Here is an 18,516-nt window from a genome sequence, read left to right on the forward strand (position 1 = left end):
GTGAGGGTTTCCCAGTTCAAGCTGCCATCGCTGCTCTAAGATGATCCTGCTGCCTGGTCTGCTTGTTATTCTCTGGGGAGAAGCGGCTCTGTGTCTGGAGCCGGATGTAAGCTTCACTTTCAATAGAGATATCCAGCACTACGCCGTGGCCACCAACACGGTTTACGTTGCTACAAATGATACACTGTACCAGCTGAGCCACGACCTGACCATGGTCCAGCGTGTGACCCAGAGAGGAGTTCTGAAGGGCGGGGCCCAGGTGCCGTTTCACCGGGTTTCTGAGGCGGATTTCTCGGACGCAACTTTGAGCATCAACGTGTTGCTTCCATTGGTTGAGGACGATACTTTGATCAGCTGCGGGGTGATCGACAAAGAGTGTGGCCACTGCGAGATTCTGAAGCTGATGGACATCTCCAGCCTCCAGCACAGTGAGAGCATCCAGGTGGGATCACTGGATCACAGCAGCGCGTCCGTCGCAGTCTTGGTGAAGGTGGAGAAGAATCCAACCAAGACCGACACGTACATTCTGACCGCGTTAGAGCAAAGTCCGAAGCAGAAGGAGAGGGCCGAAAACTGCTCAACTAACTTAGCCACTGTCCAGCTCCAAAACACAGAGAAGAACCAGGATGGAGGCATATTTTCTCTCATTGAAAATCAAGGCACGCCATCGATCAAAAGCATTGACAAAGTGGAGTTTGTGGAGTTTGTGGATGGATTTCAGATCAGTTCCACCATGTATCTGCTCTCCAACGTGCGCTCTGCTGATACAAGCAACAGAATCCGTCTGATTTGGCTCGAGGGTAAAGGCAGCAAGACACTGACTCTCAAGTCGCTGCGAGGTGCGACTCTCAGGGTCTCTGAAGCCGGAGGTCACAGACTCGTGGCCTCCTCCGTCATCCCGGGGGCGCAGCCGGTGCTGTGGAGCGGAGTGTTCAGTGCGGACGTGGGACGGACCAACACCGAGCTGCTTGTGTTTGACATCAGCCCGGATTTCACCGGAAAAGCGAATACAGATCCAGACTTCTACAGCGGCAGCAGAGAGTCCAGTGCCCCCGAGGTAATGGGTCCATTTCTGAAGCTTTTATAGATTCGATAACAAAATAATTAATAATCAATATATTGGTCATCCAGTAACTGAAAGTAGGCAGCCAGTGGGTTGTATGAGAGTCCAGCTGGTAGCTACTGAGTTGATCTTATTGAAGAGCAAAATATATAAGAAATAAAGTGTATAACTAATAAGTGACATGCATTTTATTCATTAAAAAAGTAAAATCCAACACTAAGGCTAGACTTACAGCTTCAGTCATTGGATTTAAAACATGAACATGACCCTCTGTACCTGAGAACTTGGTATTGAGCCTTGAGTAATGACATGTTATTTCAAGTACCTCTTCTTTCGAGCTCTGTTGGCTCCAGATGTGACGATCAATGTGTTTGTGTTTGTCAGCCGAAGACACTGAGGCCGAAAGCCGTGCTCTTCAGGCACAGCAACATGACCTCTGTGCTGGCAGTGAGGCACAATACCTGGGTGGTTTTCTTCATCGGGACTGGAGATGGGCAGCTCATTAAGGTGTGTGTCATCTCAATCTGTACTACTGATATCTTTCATCTGCTTTTATTGTATCAATTATGTCAGTCAGTCAACTTTTATTTGTATAACCCATATTCACAAATTGGGCTTCTAGGGACATTCTCTGTTCTTAACCCTCAGCAAGAATAAGAAAAAGTACCAAATAAAACCCATTTTAGCCAAGGGGGAAATAAAGCTGCGCGGGATCCCTCTCCCAGGACAGACAGAGGAACGATAGATGTCACCTGGAGCACAGCACATCAACAAAGTAACAATATTTACACATTGATGAGAAAGGACAACGTGTTTGTTTCCATTTTCTTAAATGATGTGGAGCTATAATTATTCAACGCAAGATAAACATTACAAACGGAGAGAGTACAGGCATCACTATGACATTTCTGTTTAACCTTTTAACCTGAGCAACGCAACATACAGTTGCATAATATCCTGTATTGTTGATGGCTAAGTGAGGCAACGTAGTGCAAGTCACACGATGTGGACACGACGAGGGGACAGAAAAGCCAGCACGAAGAGTTGAAGATTTCAACACGCTGCATTTTTTATTTTCTCCGATGGTGTGAGCTCTTAGAGAAAACCCAGCGTCCTCCATTAGGACTGAAAGGCACGAGTGGATCAATGTTTGCCTCAACAATCACAATGGTGGCGGCCATTAGCTCGTGTCCTGAACTACACACAGTCCACTGCTTCAACACAGCCACTCATCGCAGCAGCTGATGATGTTTCCATGATTTCTTCTTTACAGTGTTAGCAAACCCAACTGGATTAAAATTTAACAATTGGTCAAAAGCAGCAATAATAAAGAAAGAAAGAAGTTTAGGATTGTGTCAAATTGGAATTAAAGGGTTAAGAAAAACAAACTTCAATCTGATTTAGATTAATAATAATCAGCAAGTGTTAATTCACTCTGATGAACATTACTTTGTTTTTATTTCCCCCTTGCACTGTCTTGCTGACGTACATATATACACACTCTCGCATATCAAGTGTGTGTTATTCAATAGCTGAAAATAGTCCATAAAAAATTGCTATTTATTGAAGAGCTAACATGTGAGAAACTGTACAAAGATGTGATCATCGGCACGAGACTTCTAAACTAGCACAGTCAGCAAACAAGCAAAGGCCTAGAAAACAGAGATTTAGTCGCTGTTTACTTCACAGTGACTTATAGGGCGGTAAAGCATGAAGTATTGTGTTTGTCATCTTGTGCTGAAATTTGTGATCACATGAGCACACAGAGACTTTTTCCCTTATCAATGAACAAGCTGAACAAGATCTACTTGTGAACAGAACATAGATATATTCAATTGTTTGTTTTATTCTATAACTTTTTAAATAAAGTTATTAACATCAATTTTTTTCTGAATGTTTGATTTTAATAAAGCTTAAATTAATCCACACAAAAATTAAGGAAAGCAGTTTAAAGACCTTTTTCAGCCTTTTCAACAAATGGAAATATTTTAGCATATCAGGTCGTTTGATGGTATTTGTTTATGACTTAAAAAATGTATTTGTTTTTTATCCGTTGTTATGAACACTGGCAGGTAGTCATAGGACTGATCTAAGTTACCTAGTTAGCTGAACCATCGACCCAAAGTCAAACTGGCCACATGAGCTTACAGCTGGTTATAGCCAACTTTATTGTGTCTGCTCATGAACAGAGGAACATTTACCCTTTTCTCTTTTACACAGTAAAAGCAGTTTTTTTCTTTTTATTCACCGATATTATCTCTACCTTTTTAAATATTTAACACCACAGCAGCTCAGTTTCTTAGAAACATAACCAGAGCTGTACTCTTGTCATCAGCTTGCTGTGGATAAGGACTATCACACCTCCTGTCCCACGGTGCTCTACAGAGCTGATGACGTTCGCCAAGTGTTTCCCAAGATTCAGCTGGATCCGATTGATCAGAACTATGTGTACGTGCCAGTAAGAAACCAGGTAAGTGCATTGTACATCTAAAAACATACATGTGGTGAACGGATAATTCTGATCCAACTTATCTATGCTGTTTTTTGTATTGTTTTAAAGTGTAGCTAATCGTTGTGTTTTGTTCTAGATGAAGCGTGTTCCTGTATCAAATTGCAGCACGTACAGAGATGTGAAAGAGTGTTGGTCTGCACAGGATCCGCAGTGTGTCTGGTGTGGCTCAAAAGATAGGTGAGGAAACATCTGCATCTTTAAACTATCTGTTAACAGCTTTCAGAACAATTGTAAAGTCAGTTCTCAGATCTTTTTCTTTTTCTAGTTGCATGTTTGAAGACGACTGTATAGATTCCGACTGGTTGTCCATTCCTGAGGATTATCAAGAGAAAATGGTTTCCCACAGAGTTGCTATGGAGCCAACTGGCCAGGTAGAGATAAAGGACAGAGTTTGAACTATATCAGTTGTGTCTGTCGCTTGTTTGTTCTTTAAACCCTCACATCCCGATCTCTCTCAGATCACACTGAACGTCCAGACTCACCTGACCGCAGGCCAGACGGCACGGTCTAACTTCGCCTGTCAGTTTTCTGCGAGGTCCAGTGCGATTCACTGCACCAGTGGCCCTGCTCCGATGTTCCCGCAATGCACCTGCATCCTCCCTAATGGCACACTTCCTGCAGAAGGTTAGTAATCTTTGATAAATATATATATATATATATATATATATATATATATATATATATAATATATGGCATCTACTAACTTTCAGTTGGTATTTACTAGCTGCATCTGTCTCATAATGGTGAAAGTGAAACTACCAGTGCCAGGATACTGCCACATGACCTCTGTCTTTCTTTGGACTAACTTTCCTCTTCAATGCAACCGTTTTATGACTGACAACTATGATGAGATGAACTTTCTTTGCTGGGATGTTCATTGTTTGGTTTATCTCTGCAGTCTTTGTAAAAATTAGACTTGGGACGACGCAGTTATCGGAACGACTGACGCTGACCGAGTGCTCTGACATCGGGGGTCCGCCAACCTTTGTCCTGTAAGTCCACCGCTGCTCTACACAAATCAAAACACTAACTGCGAACATAAAAAGATAAAACGTGCAAGTGCTGAAGAAATGATCAGTTTCTACGATGGAGTAATAGAGTCAGTCAATGGATAAAAAAATCTGCTCTTGAGAATGAAGTCGCAATTTTAAGGTTCAGTATGTGTCAGAGGCGGAACATCAGGAGATCAGCCTGTCACACGAGGGAGTACGGAGGATATTATAATATTTTTATATATTCTCCCTTGTAGAGCAGGGAAATAGCTGCTTGATATGTAAAGAGGTTTTGTAGTTTGTCAATCATAAAAGCACTTTTTTTTTTGTTATTCTCGCAATATTTTGGCTGTTTTTTCCTAATAAAATTATGAATTTATTTTCCCAATGCCATGCCCTTTTTCTCATAAAAATTGACTTCATTCTTGTAAAATTTAACATTATCCTTAACCATGGGCCCAATACTTAGTTGTAAATTTCCAGTTAGTTTATATGAAAAGAAAAACCTTGTCTGTAATTTTGGTATTCTGGTGCCTGTTTAGTAAGGTCTGATTTCTCTTTAGGTGTCGGCAGTGTTTCGAGGCCGGATGCGACTGGAGCAAAAACAAGTGTTCCTGGGCAAATGGAGTCAGAAATGTAATTATGCCCATTTTAATCTATCTACCATACGTTTTACCAGTCTTCCTATGTATTATACCACATTGGAGACATTATTTTATAGTGAAATTGATGTTGAAACCGTGGTGGACGTGCAACTTTGAACTTTTATCTTCATTTGTATTATTATTTATTTGTATTTATTTCTGCATATACACAAAACATGTAAATAAGATGGAATTAAAGTAGTTGGATTCTACAATGCTAGCTGTTTTCTACTGTTATCTTAGCTGTCAATTCCTGTGAATGTCTGTAAACCTGCTGAATTTACTCCTCCTGCTTCTTCCTGCAGGACAGTGTTTGCAAAAGGATGGTGTCAGGAATAAAGTTTTCTGTGAGTCCGAACCCTCGACTCTCACACACGTGCTTCCCACTGAAGTTCCCGTTATTCACATTCAGTCCAATTCAAAACATCCGTACGCAGTACTAATAATTATCTGTGTGTGTGATTCACCTTCAGATGCCAGAGATCTCCTCCATCGATCCCGGCGTTGTGTCTTTCTACGGCAGAAACCACGCGGTGTTATACGGTCGTAACCTCAGTGACGTGACCAGAGTGAGGATACAGGCGCACACAGAATGCAAGCCACAAGAGTGAGTCAGCTCACGGACGACCAAGATTATGCATTATGCAAAGAGAGAAGGCTTTAAAGGGAAATAACACCTGTCGTATGACTTGACACATTCTTCAAGGTGATAGTATTGACAGGTGACTCGATGCATGTCAGTGTCCTGTCAATACATATGAATGTGCTTCTCTTTCCTAAAGCAAGAAACTGGGTGTGGATGTCAAATATGGTTCTGCCAACAGACGTAACTAATTACTTGTTTTTTTATCTTTAGACATTTTTTAAAAGCGATGGTATCAAAAAAGACAAACACTGCAATAGGAAAATGTTGCACTACTGAATAATTTATACGTGTGATGTTTCACTTTAAAACAATATCACTCTGACAGACTTTTTGGTGTCTGATGATAAACTATAATTCAGCAACAAGATAATTTTTGATTCTTGTGACCTTGGGCGTTGTCCATTTCATGTTCTTGTTTAAGTTTGTGATGTATGACGTATAACACCTGTAGACTTATGATTCTGATGTGTTAAGCTTATAAAAAGGCATTTAAGTGAGATTAAATTGATGTTTAATTACGTCCTTATGTTTCTTCTCTGTCATCCCGTGCGTACCTGTCAGATCTCCTGTTTGGGACAACACGGGCATGAGTCTGACGTTCCACATTCCCAGTGCGGATAGTAAAGGCGTGGTCAAAGTCTGTGCCCTCCTCCCAGACGGTAGTTGCCATGGCAGCAGCAACATCACCTACCAGTCATCCCCATCCTGCTCCAACATTGTACCAAACAGCACCTGGCTCAGGTATGTTTGATTTGTTGGTTCTTTCATGCTGAATTGCACAATGTCACTCAGTAGAACGCATACCTCCACCAAGTTCGCCACATTTAAATTAACTAGATCCAGATTTGTGGATCCAGACTAAATTCCACACAGTCTTAAATATCCCTTCCCTAAACGTGTCTGTTTTAATAATCCTCTTGAGACATCAATAAAAATGATGTAAAATGCCCTGTATCACAATGTTATGGAAACAGAAAACAATTCTGGATCGGCACCGAAGTTAGATAAGTTCTTCCCTGACCCATAATGCATCCTTTCTACTAACAAACAAACCACCCTAAAAACATGAAAGTCTGTTGTCGCCTTACCGAGCGACCGGCCGTGTGCAGCCACTTCCTATATCTGTCATTTGGAATTATAGCCCTGTATCTTTTCTTATAGTCTTATGGTATATAACCTCCTTAGTGGAGGTAAAAATGTCCAGATATAAATGGGAAAACATCTGATTTTATTGGGATAATGACGTTTCCATCAGCTGCAGAAATGTTTGAAGTGTGTTTCTCCAAAGCAAAGAACTTATCGCACATCACTGATGGAAATATATCAGTGAAAGCAGATACGAGGAAGAAAATGTTTTTGTTTTGGGGAAGTTGTTAAACAAGAACTACTCAAACGGTAACTTCTTTAAAATCACGGTTTAGTGCTTCAGCGGTCAAGGACTAAGTATACGATGTAAAATATATTAAGACTGTGCCGATCTCGTAAAGAGCTGGAACAAGCACATCATCACATAATCAATTCTGAAATGGAAGAGTAAGGATTCTGATAAAACAAGATCATCACTGGGATCAGTTTTTGCAGCTCATTTTAATGGGGAGGGGACACGAAGCAATGTGAGCAGAGGTAAATATAATAAGTACATAAGACCAGTAAAAATGTAAGTAGGCTATTTCTAGATGCACCACCGGTAAGCTAAGTAAGTGAGGAACAGCGAGAGGTAGCTGGTCAACCGATGGGGAAAGATTGCCACTTCCCCAAAGCAACGTCTTTCACCTTAAGACCACTTCCTCTTTTACTTGCAGCAACTTCCACTTCTGCCTTGTCTTTGACACTTTGCAAAAACTTGATACATTTTTTTTGTGGTATGGACTATATAGGACATGAATGTTTAATAACACAGCAGGTGTGCAAAGAAAGTAATGTGAAGTAATTTAGTCTATTTGGATTGTAGAGCCTCTGTGATGTCATCAAGGTTTGAAGGGGATCTGGCTGCTTCATTTAATGTCAGTATTATGGTGACAGGCTGATTAAACGGTTTTCTAAGGCTTATCTCAATTAACTATTTGAGGTGAGCCTCAGAAAACCGTACTGCGATAAACACATTAGCAAGTTGAACCACCAGCCCTTACTCTCTCTCTCTCTGTCTCTGATTGGTTGCTGCCCTGTCTCCTGGTAGTGGGAAGAGGAAGTTGAAAATCATAGGCTCTCATCTGGACTTTGTGGAAGGTGTCACGCAGAGCCACGCCCCGCAGGAAGTCCGACTTCCTGAAAACAGGACCTATCAGGTGGGTCTTGAGACGGACAGTGTTCCACTGTATGGTTTAACGTCACACTGAATTACACTACACTGTCACAACATGGCAAATAATACCAAGTAACCTTTAGCATTATGTCTATTGTTTGACATTATAACATTAGAACTAGTCACATGTATTCAACATCACAAACTCTTGCCGCTTTCAGACTCTTTTTGGGACGTTTCTTTCCAGCCCCTTAATGTTCTGGAAATGCTGCTGCTGTTTGAGCGTGTCTGCCCAGACAGTCTTCTGCTGCCTTCTTCATGTCTGAAAAACAAACTGTAGATAATGTCCAGATCCAATTTTCCAGAGTCCGTGACTGAAAACAGCAAGAAGCTCATATGTCAAACCTTGTCACATTATTACATCATGCTATTGAAATTGTTTATTAGGATTAACCCCTTGGGATGCATCAACTTGTTTTCAGTACAATTAAATTTTGACAGGATATGGAAAGATGATATGGATTGAATATTTGCTTGTAAATAATTACAATCACAAGGAGTTTTAAACAGAAATGCTTTGTGTTTACAAAATACATATTTGTACATATAATATTTATTGTTTGTACTTGTACGAAATGTGGAAGGCCATTTGTTTCTGAAGCCTCATTAGAAACAAGAAGTGCATTTGTTTGTCAGATATGTTTTGTGTTTCCAAACCAAAATGCATTAGTTTGCAAGGGACAGGAAATAACACATGAGTAGTTTTGTTATTAGTTTTGTTATTATTTGTTGTTAGCAGCGAGGTTGTACTTTAGTAAGACATTAAAATCCATTTGAGTCGTGTATATTACCGTATCATCTACATAAAGATGAAAACATCATTCCGGACATATTGTGGGGAGATCATTGATTAAAAAAAAAAAGAGACGAGCAGTGGATGAAGACTTGAGCCTTGTTTCACACCTCGTTCTTGTTTTCATGTATCAGATCTGTTTTTTTTTAAAACAACACATTGTTTCCTGTTATGAAGATGAGAGTTCAACCGTAGTATAGAATTGTAAAACTATTTGTTTAAAAGTAGGCAGTGATCAACCAGATCAAAAGCTTTCTTCAAATCGATCATTAGTAAGTTTTAGTAAAGCTATGGTTGTGGAGGGATATGATGGAAATATGTATCAGTATATCATATTCTATATAACACAGAATGTTCCTTTTAATTCTCTGCAGAATCTCACCTTTGAAACAGTTGCAGCTGTAAATGCACAGGGGGCTTTTCCCAGCACAGTTTTTCTGAAAGTAGGCAATAAAACGTTGCCCTGCACCCCAACCATCACCTTCTACCCAGAGCCCAAGTTTATCAGCTTCAAATCCATCCTTGTCGGGGACGACTTGCGCATCACCATAGAGGTAAAGAATTGTTCTCATCTTTTTATCACACATTCACAAACACAGGCACCTTAAAAAGTTCAGTGTTGGTTTTTGTTTTCATCTCAGAAAAAGGCAGACAAACTGGAGATGATGGAAACAGAGTTGTCAGTATGGGGCGTTGACAGAGGACATCATTACCCCTGCATATTGAAGGCCAAAGAGAGTCACAATGAGACTGACACGTTTTCCTGTGAAATCCAAGACTCACAGGTTGCTGAATTTCAGCTGTTAATGGTGAGTCTAAAAGTCACAGAAACAGAGCAAGCCAGATCATATTGCCTCACAAGTATTTTGTGGTACTAAATTCCAAAGTAGGAAACATATATTTGTTGTCAAATTTATTTCAAATATACTGTGATTATTGCTTATTTACAGATAAAGTATGGGGACGAGACGGTAAAACTCCAAAATAAACCATCGTTTCCGTTTATTTGGGTGCTGCTCGTTCTGCTGCCGATATCCTGCATTATCATCATCAGTGAGTACAAAAAGTTCAGCTGAGCGAATTGGACCCATGTCGTTCCAACAAGAAAACTATTTCCTCTTTTGTTATCTGTGAAATTCAACCACTTGGTTTTGACCCCCAGTGGTGGTGATTGTTTACCGAAGCAAACAGAAAAAGCTCACTGCTAAGATGAACAGTGACATGGAAAACCTGGAGCTGGACATCAGGAACGATATCAGACAAGGTCAGTCACAAAGTCCCACCCTGTGTCCGTATGGAATGAGGAAGGTGCAGATTAAGAATTAACGCTTTAAATGAAAATTCCATCCCGACTGCGTAATCCTCTCCTCTGCTGTTCATCTGCAGCCTCGCTTTAAACAGAATCAGACACGTTCCCTCTGGTGCATTTACAGCAATATATTCATACCCATTACAATCTAATGATTAGATAAATGAAGAAATTGTCATGAGAGTTCGTATGTATGTCTTCAAGTGTTGGACAGCATTCAGCCACTTTGGCTCTCCCCGCTCTTTGTATATGAAAGTCACGTCACATCACTTAGTAACCAAACTTAAAGTCAAGTATTGAAAAGTCAGTTGCAGAACCACATCCATTTTCACTCCCTCTTTGTATTTGTCACCTCCAAGTGGACACTTTAAGATTAAGATTAGGATACGATTAAGATACATTTATTTGTCACAAAAACGTGCACAGACATGCACAAGCACACTCATGCAAGGAGGGAAATTTAACCTCTGCTTTTAACCCATCTGGACACACAGAGCAGTGGGCAGCCGTGTACGGCGCCCGGGGAGCAGATGTTGGGGGAGTAAGGTGCCTTGCTCAGGGGCACTAGACAGGGTAGGGAGAATCCTCTTGGATTTTTGGACAGATCAATCCAGGTTCGTCTTTTTGTTGTTTCTCCGTGGAGTCGAACCAGAGACAAACCAGAGACCTTCTCTGCCCATACTTGCTTCACAAGTTAGTTGTTTTATCTCACACTGCAGAGATGTGTGTGTTTGTGTGTGTTCGTGTTCGTGTACTTACTGAGAAACATTTAAAGCATAGACCTTAAAGAGGGAGGACATTTTGGCCGGTCATCACTTTTTCAATGGGTAGTTTGAGAGTTGGGACTTTTATGGTTGGGACGTTTATGGTTAGGATTTGAATTAGGGACCAAGTTTGGATGGTTATGGTCAGAGTTAGGGGCTAGGGAATCCACTTTGTCAATGAGTGTCCACACTAAGACAGAAGTACAAACACGTATGTGTGTTTATTAAACCTGCTTGGTCACTCAGGTCTGCAGTCCATCATTTCATTGTCCTCCACAGGTTTTGTGGATCTGCAGACAGAGCAAATTGACCTGATGGAAAACGTTGGAGCGATTCCTTTCCTGGACTACAACCACTTTGCCTCCAGAATCTTTTTTCCTGAGGTACATCGAATATCCCTCAAACTGATGTTGTTAGTAGCTAAAAATCATTATCCATAATCCAGATGTTCCCTTTGTGTTACTGTTTCCCAGAGAGGGACTCTGGTGAAGTTGTGCATCAAAGACATTGGTCAGGTAAGGTTGGACACCGGCTGCGATTCATGTCACAATGTGCAGTTTGTCCACGATGGGTCAGTGATGCATTGTTGTTGTATCTGACCTTGGATCAGGACACAGTGAAGGTTCAGCTTGACGAGTGTTGCCACGTCTTGTCCCAGCTGATCCACAATCGGCTCTTCCTCACGTCTATGGTTCACGCCCTGGAGGAGCAGAAGAGCTTCACCATCAAAAACAAGTCAGTCCCCTCTTTAAGTCAGTCTCTCTCTACCTGTTATCCATTTGCTAACCATTGTTTTCTCCTCTTGCTCTCCTCCTCGTGTTCCTCTGTTCTGTTACAGGTGTGCGCTGGCGTCTCTGCTAACGGTAGCGCTCCACGGCGACTTGTTGTACCTGACAGAGGTGATGGAGGTTCTGCTGAAGGATCTGATGCATCAAAACAGCAACACTCATTCCAAGCTGCTGCTACGAGGCACTGAGTCAACGGTGGAGAAACTGCTGACCAACTGGATGTCCATATGCCTGTATGGCTTCCTGCGGGTCTGTCCACTTTGTTTCTTGTAATCTTTGTAACTCCTTTTAGCTGAGCTCGTACCCAGTGTATGTCTTTTAGCCGGACAGTCCTTGTTGTTTAAGATGTGTGCGTGTTAGAAGCGTCACCAAAGGTCAGTTGGAGAAGGTCTGCAGAACCTGCGGAGTTCAGTGAGGCGTTAGTCGTGACTTTACTTTTGACGCGCAGTGGTATTAATAACATTGGGGAAAAGTATTTCTCTATATAATGCAACGTGTGAAGTAAACCTGTTAATAATAACACCGTACGGACCATGCATCAGAATATGTGTGGGTTACTGTTTATTAAACCTAAGTACAAGGAGGTGTTGTACTGTATTCTTGTCCCATGATTTACTTGTGTTTATTCAGATGTTTTCGGAGGTGTCTCAGTCATTTCTCATCAGGTTATTATTGTAAAAATAACTTAGATAAACCACGTCCTGTTCTCACTTAACTTCCTCTGCCAAAAACAGACACTTTCAAATGAGAATGGACTTTGTGTAGCTGTGTACAGCTCTAATGGAGTCAGTGGAGTGTTCATGTCATTAGTTCCCAGATTATATCACATACCAAACATAAAGTATTGATATTAAATTGTTGTACCTACACAACCCATGTGATGGTTTACTAGCCCGGCAGCCTTTGAATTTTCACTGTTACTTTGAGTCCCTGCTTCCTTAAAGAGGGCTCTGCTCTAGATGTGTTGTGTTTCACTTCAGCGTGTAAACTACAATGACCCAGTTTCAGAAAAGGCACAAACTAAACTTCCCCGCTGTGGTTGCCACGGTGTCTTTTAACAACCGAGTTGCTGTTTCTGACTCTGCAGGAAAGTGTCGGCCAGCACTTGTTCCTGATGGTGAGCGCTCTCACGCAGCAGATCAAAAAAGGACCTGTGGACTGTGTGACAGAGAAGGCTCTGTACACACTCAGTGAGGACTGGCTCCTGTGGCAGGCGCAGGACTTCAGCTCCCTGGTACGCACACACACACACACACACACTTTGGTTTGTGTGGTTACTTCCGATTTCTTTCTGTCTCTCTCTTTCAGTCACACCCTGGAAACCCCTGCGTGTGCTTAGATTTGCTCTGCTTGTGCTCAAGCTGCTGATATTTAATCGCAAGCATGGACATATTTCCTCCGTTGCAGCTTCCCCGAGCACTCGTGCTGCTCCTGTTTGCGTATGAAACGTCTGCTCTGGGATTTCTCCTGTACTCTTGAAGTCTGTCTTCTGCGCTTGGATTTTTTGTGCAACACGTCTGTTGAAATTGAGTTTGAGCTTTACTTGTTTAAGAGTCGCTTACAGGAGGGCATGAACCTGGTTAAGTAAGCACCCATTAAGGGATTCTTACAGTAGTAAAGTTAAGGCACCCACAACAAGGACTGGACAATTTCATTCATCGTCACTACAACTGGAATTACTGGTTGGGAACTGAGTTTGAACAATTATTATAAACACGGTTTCCAAGGGATCTTAAAAGATTCCATCTTCTGAAGTCTAGGCCTTAAAAGGTTTTAAATGCGTTGAAATATGACATAGTAGGTCTTATTTACGAAAATATGCATCTAAAGCTACTTCCATTGTGCTTAAAACCAGGTTTCTTCCCCTTATTTTCAATTAGGGCGAAGTAGAAGTTGTTTTGGGTCTGCGATATTCCTTAATAGTATCATACTTGACATAAATCTTAAATTAAATTGGACTCAAGAAGTCTGAGGTTGAATTTGAGGAAACTGTACACAGAAGAAATTGTTCAATCAAATCAATATTTGGTGTGACCCTTCCTCTGAAGCTCATTGTCATGCACCATCAATAAGAATGCAAACATCTAAAGGGCTGAAACTTGTGCATATGTATATGAGAGTTAAAGCTATTGTGTGCGTGTTCACTGTGATGACATGAAAGTAAATCTTGAGAAATGCCTACTTTAGTTAATAACCTACTCTTTGTATATAAAGAAGCTCTTTTTATTTGTACTGTATTCTTGCTCAAACACTGCAGCTTATCGACATTTACTGTAACTGAATCAATTACAGGAGCCAACAGCTAGTTTAAGACGTGGCAAGACATGACATGTTATTTCATTAGAATTAATGTGCTGTTGCTGCTGAAGCGAAACCCCAAAATACATCACAGTTAAACTGTGGCAGAGCCCGTTTGAGGAAAACGCGACTCAAATGCTGTCATGTTCCATTTCCTTGCAAGGATGCTTATAGACTACTTGACTCGATACCTCAACTGATCAGAGTCTGGATAAAGAAGATAACAGCCCCAGATGCTTTGACACAGGAGGTGGTCAGTGGGAGGGACATCTAATGAACAGTTTGAATATAGAGATGTTGCACTGAGACATGGACTTAAATGTAAACTGCAGCAGGTTAAGCTTAATGTAAACTAGTGGCTCCCAACCCTTTGAGCTTGTGTGAGACTTTCAAATGAAGCAGGTGTGACGGACATCAGATGTATCTGTCTATACGGTGTAAGAGTGATTTGCTCAGAGTCCTGAACAAGTAACAAGGGGACAGAGTCTTCCTCAGGGTCCACTTGGACTTGAGGATACAAGTGTTTCTGAGACAGGGTTTTAATTTCAGTCTGAGGTAAAAACATAGTTTTTCATCTTTTTCCTAAGCTCACTCTTTTAGCTGTCTTGTTGTCAATACCATTATTATAATTACTATGTACTTTCTGTATTTGAACCATTTGCTTTCGGTTGTTCAGCCGTTTGTGTAGAAAAGTGCTCTTGTGTTTCTCGTTTTTTATACAACAAACCAGCAGTGCTCACTTCCATCCATTATCTGCTGCAAACATTAACCACCAAACTGTATGAAGATAAACAAAGACAGAGACACTTGATGTCACTGCTCTGAAAGCCCCCCATTAACTTCACCTCCTCTCAAAGCTGCCTCCCACTTTCCAAAAATGACTCGAATGTGTTGTTTCACCGAGTTGTGACGATGGGGAAACTGAGATTAGTGGTTATTGTTGTGGTTTCTACAAGTATCACTACAAGTTGCTGTGTACATGAGGAAAGCCTTTAGTCCCAGTCATATCCTTCTTAATAAACAATGACTTCTTGGGTGATAGAAAATACAACATGTCAGTTTTCTGTGTGTGTATGTGCAGAAGCTGAAGGTGCTGTTTGCTGTGGGCACTGAGGGGGAGCTCAGCGAGCCTCTGGAGGTCAACAGTCTGAGCTGCGACACAGTGGAGCAGGTCAAGGAGAAAATCCTGTCCACCTTCAAGAGCAAGTTCGGTTTCCCATTCAACGTTCCCCTCAGTGATGTCCGTATCGGTCAGTAAAAACATGATTGTTTATGAAATGAACATTTGATATCAAAGTTTCCCTAAAGTCATCTTTACCTGTAAAAAAAAAGTCTCTTCAAGCTGTTTAACCACAAGGTTCCCCAACAGAGTACGAGAGGGACGGATGTTTTGTTCCTCTCGAGGAAGTGGACGGAAGCTCTGAGGTTATCGGGGAGGTGACGATGCTCAACACTCTGAAGCACTACAAGGTGAGACGGATGATGAGGGCTCCCTCCCTCCCTCCCTCCCTCTCGCTCCTGCTCTCATACAGACACTCGTGGGTTGTGTTGTGTTTTGGCTAGAGGAAGCTGCTGAGATGTAATCTCACAGAAACTGAAACACACCCTGTACAGATCTGCATATTGTCCAATTCCTACCAGTGGGCAGACTCCTCCTACTTTCAGCTTCACTGCTGCTGTCCCTGCCCGCTGGTTAATCACTGGATCTGTGGTGGTTGCTGTTATGTGAGGTTCACAGACTGAAAACTGAACTTAGAATGTGGATAACAGACCACACATTGCAAATGGTTCCCGTAATATTGGAAATGCAGTTTTAACTTTATTGACATTGAGGCTGCGATGAACGATTATTTCCTTTTTCAATTATCTGTCGATTACGTTCGGCCAAGAAAAGGTCGGAAAAAGGTTCAAATGTTGATGTTTGCATCTGAATCCTCAAGACGGCCTCCTGAAGTGTCTTGCGTCATCCACAAGCCAAAGATATTTGCTGTCATTAGAAGGGCACTATGGGGAAAAACCTGAAATCAGAGAATTTGGCTAATTTTCACCAAAAAGTCTGATGAATTTACTTCAAAAATCGTCGGTGATGAATTTAAAGGTTGATTACTGGCAGTTGAATCGATTGATTATTGCAGCCCTAATTTATATGGTGGTTAATCCTAGCATGTGTTTTCTGAAGGCAGTTTACAGAGTGAGGACCTTCAGTAATATAGAGAGAGAAAGCCAACCAATCTACAAGAAGCTTTTAACATTGAGCAGCAATGTGTTTATTACTTTGTTGACCTTTTCCCTGTTCAGGTTCCCGATGGAGCAACGATCAAAGTGCTTCAGAGGAAAACTCATCCTCCTCTGAGTCCACAGGGAAGTGTGAAGGGTGAGAGCTGAGACACTGTTTTCCTATTAACAATTAGATTCCTGCAAACCGTTTGAATTGACTGTGGGAGTTGTTCCTGTGTTCTTGCTATATTTTTTATGAATGTCCAATAAATGTCAACCTGACCAACAACTCACATTTTAATTCTCAGGTAATTCCCCTTTTTGGATTAAGCAATAAATTGTGCAGTCTCTGAAGAGTTAAAAAAAATCAACCAGTAGCCCAAAATGTCCATTGTCAGATATCATATATTCACAATGTGCAGTCATAAGATGCAAATTCTGATTTGTTATTTCTATTAGAGAAAGAAAAATACTTTCAGATTTGTATTATTCTCAGTTAATGTTTCCAACCCTTTCTGTTTGGTGGTTTGTTTGTGAGCATGATAACACAACAACTGAGCTGATTTCCATAAAAGTTGGTGGAGATTTGCACAGAGCGAAAATGTATTTGAGTCGCCGCTGAAGCCAAACCGGCAAGTCAGTGTGGTTATGTCTGACTTGTGATTATTTTGTCACACATAGATAGACACACACGTAGATTAGGTTTCTAACAACATGGGTGAACGCTCAGTGAGAGAAACACACAAACTATTTTCAGCTGCGTGTCAGCATAACAAAATGGCCCCAAATTAGTCCCGTGAAGCACAGGAGGTTATAGAAAAAGGATCCTAGTCAGCTGCAGTTAATGTGAAGCATACGTTGATTTTATTGAGGCTTTGTTAAGAAAAAGGAACAATTTGTGATCAACAACCATCAAACAAATGTTGAATGTAATTCTTTCTCCCAGCGATCAATGTTAATCTCTTGTCATTTTCCCTCTAGATGATGAGAACTTCTCTAGAAAATACTTCCACTTGGTAAGAATGGGTTAGAGTTTGATGTTTCTTGAAGTGAATCATTAAATGTAGTTCTTCTTGGATTGAGACGAGCCCACACGGTGTGTCCTTTAAACGCAGATTGATCCCGATGTGGACGAGGACCAAAGGAAGGACCCAGAGAGGAAGAAGTTGAAACTGAAGGAAGTGCACCTCACCAAGCTGCTGTCCACCAAGGCAAGAGGAACACAGTGCCTCATTTCAGTTCGACCGTAGCGATACGAGAATGTGCCTCTTACGTTCTCTCCTGCAGAAGCAGCGTTGCTATTTGTGTGGGACTGCACAGAGCCCCTGTTTTTGGAGCTAGCCTTTGTGACAGGAAATTAAAAAGTGACAGTTTAGGGTTGTGGGGAGAAAAAGTGGCATGATAATAACTCAGAGGAGTCCAAGCAGATTAGAAAATGTAGCTGCCCTGTACTTTAATCTGGCAGCATTGTGTGTCTGGAACATATAGGCTGCATCCTAAATGTGTTGGAGAGGAAATGGTATCATGAGTGTTGTGTCAATCAGATTTCCATGACATTTTTATGAGGCATAACCATCAATCACCACAGATGATCTACTTCACGTATCACATCAAATCAATTGTATAGTACAAAGGCCAAAGAATGACAACAATACACAAAAAAGCAAAATCGCCTACTTTGACGGGGTTAGAATTTCTAACAGCTGATTTTACCAGGCTGTAAACATTAAAGAAGAATGTTCTTTCTCCCCCCCTTTCTCTCTGTCTCTCAGGTGGCAGTGCATTCGTTTGTAGAGAACCTGTTTAGGTCCATCTGGGGGTTGACGCACGGCAGAGCTCCACACGCCATCAAATACTTCTTTGACTTCCTGGACGCTCAGGCGGCCGACATGAAGATCACGGATCCGGACGTGTTGCACATCTGGAAGACCAACAGGTACGGCTGTGAGGGCAGAAAGGAGGAGACACACAGCAGACCTGCCGAGGTGGAGAAGTTTAACGTGTTTTTGTATCTTTTCAGCTTACCTCTGCGCTTCTGGATCAACATCCTGAAAAACCCGCAGTTTGTTTTCGACATGGAGAAGACGCCACAGCTGGAGGGCTGCTTGTCCGTCATCGCTCAGGCCTTCATGGACTCCTTCTCCCTCACCGAGTTCCAGCTGGGGAAGGTGAAGAACCACACACAATG

At 41.6% G+C, this 18,516-nt stretch overlaps 1 protein-coding gene across 1 annotated transcript in view; it reads left to right on the forward strand.

Annotated features, from left to right (window-relative positions):
* The window catches only part of plxnc1 (plexin C1), a 22,217-nt gene continuing 3,701 nt past the window's right edge, over positions 1-18,516 (forward strand). Inside the window, exons 1-28 of the mRNA XM_061070472.1 lie at positions 1-1,057; positions 1,448-1,570; positions 3,399-3,533; positions 3,652-3,752; positions 3,841-3,946; positions 4,034-4,199; positions 4,474-4,567; positions 5,131-5,203; positions 5,517-5,558; positions 5,685-5,818; positions 6,419-6,598; positions 8,034-8,142; positions 9,327-9,506; positions 9,594-9,761; positions 9,903-10,005; positions 10,115-10,216; positions 11,305-11,408; positions 11,499-11,540; positions 11,636-11,760; positions 11,864-12,062; positions 12,901-13,047; positions 15,193-15,361; positions 15,481-15,581; positions 16,410-16,485; positions 17,310-17,344; positions 17,444-17,539; positions 18,101-18,264; positions 18,349-18,496. Coding sequence (XP_060926455.1) covers positions 41-1,057; positions 1,448-1,570; positions 3,399-3,533; positions 3,652-3,752; positions 3,841-3,946; positions 4,034-4,199; positions 4,474-4,567; positions 5,131-5,203; positions 5,517-5,558; positions 5,685-5,818; positions 6,419-6,598; positions 8,034-8,142; positions 9,327-9,506; positions 9,594-9,761; positions 9,903-10,005; positions 10,115-10,216; positions 11,305-11,408; positions 11,499-11,540; positions 11,636-11,760; positions 11,864-12,062; positions 12,901-13,047; positions 15,193-15,361; positions 15,481-15,581; positions 16,410-16,485; positions 17,310-17,344; positions 17,444-17,539; positions 18,101-18,264; positions 18,349-18,496 — 4,239 coding nt within the window. The 5' untranslated portion in view covers positions 1-40. The remainder of the gene's footprint in view (positions 1,058-1,447; positions 1,571-3,398; positions 3,534-3,651; positions 3,753-3,840; positions 3,947-4,033; positions 4,200-4,473; positions 4,568-5,130; positions 5,204-5,516; positions 5,559-5,684; positions 5,819-6,418; positions 6,599-8,033; positions 8,143-9,326; positions 9,507-9,593; positions 9,762-9,902; positions 10,006-10,114; positions 10,217-11,304; positions 11,409-11,498; positions 11,541-11,635; positions 11,761-11,863; positions 12,063-12,900; positions 13,048-15,192; positions 15,362-15,480; positions 15,582-16,409; positions 16,486-17,309; positions 17,345-17,443; positions 17,540-18,100; positions 18,265-18,348; positions 18,497-18,516) is intronic.

The sequence above is a fragment of the Limanda limanda genome, chromosome 1 (genome assembly GCF_963576545.1).
Source record: "Limanda limanda chromosome 1, fLimLim1.1, whole genome shotgun sequence".
Taxonomy (NCBI): domain Eukaryota; kingdom Metazoa; phylum Chordata; class Actinopteri; order Pleuronectiformes; family Pleuronectidae; genus Limanda; species Limanda limanda.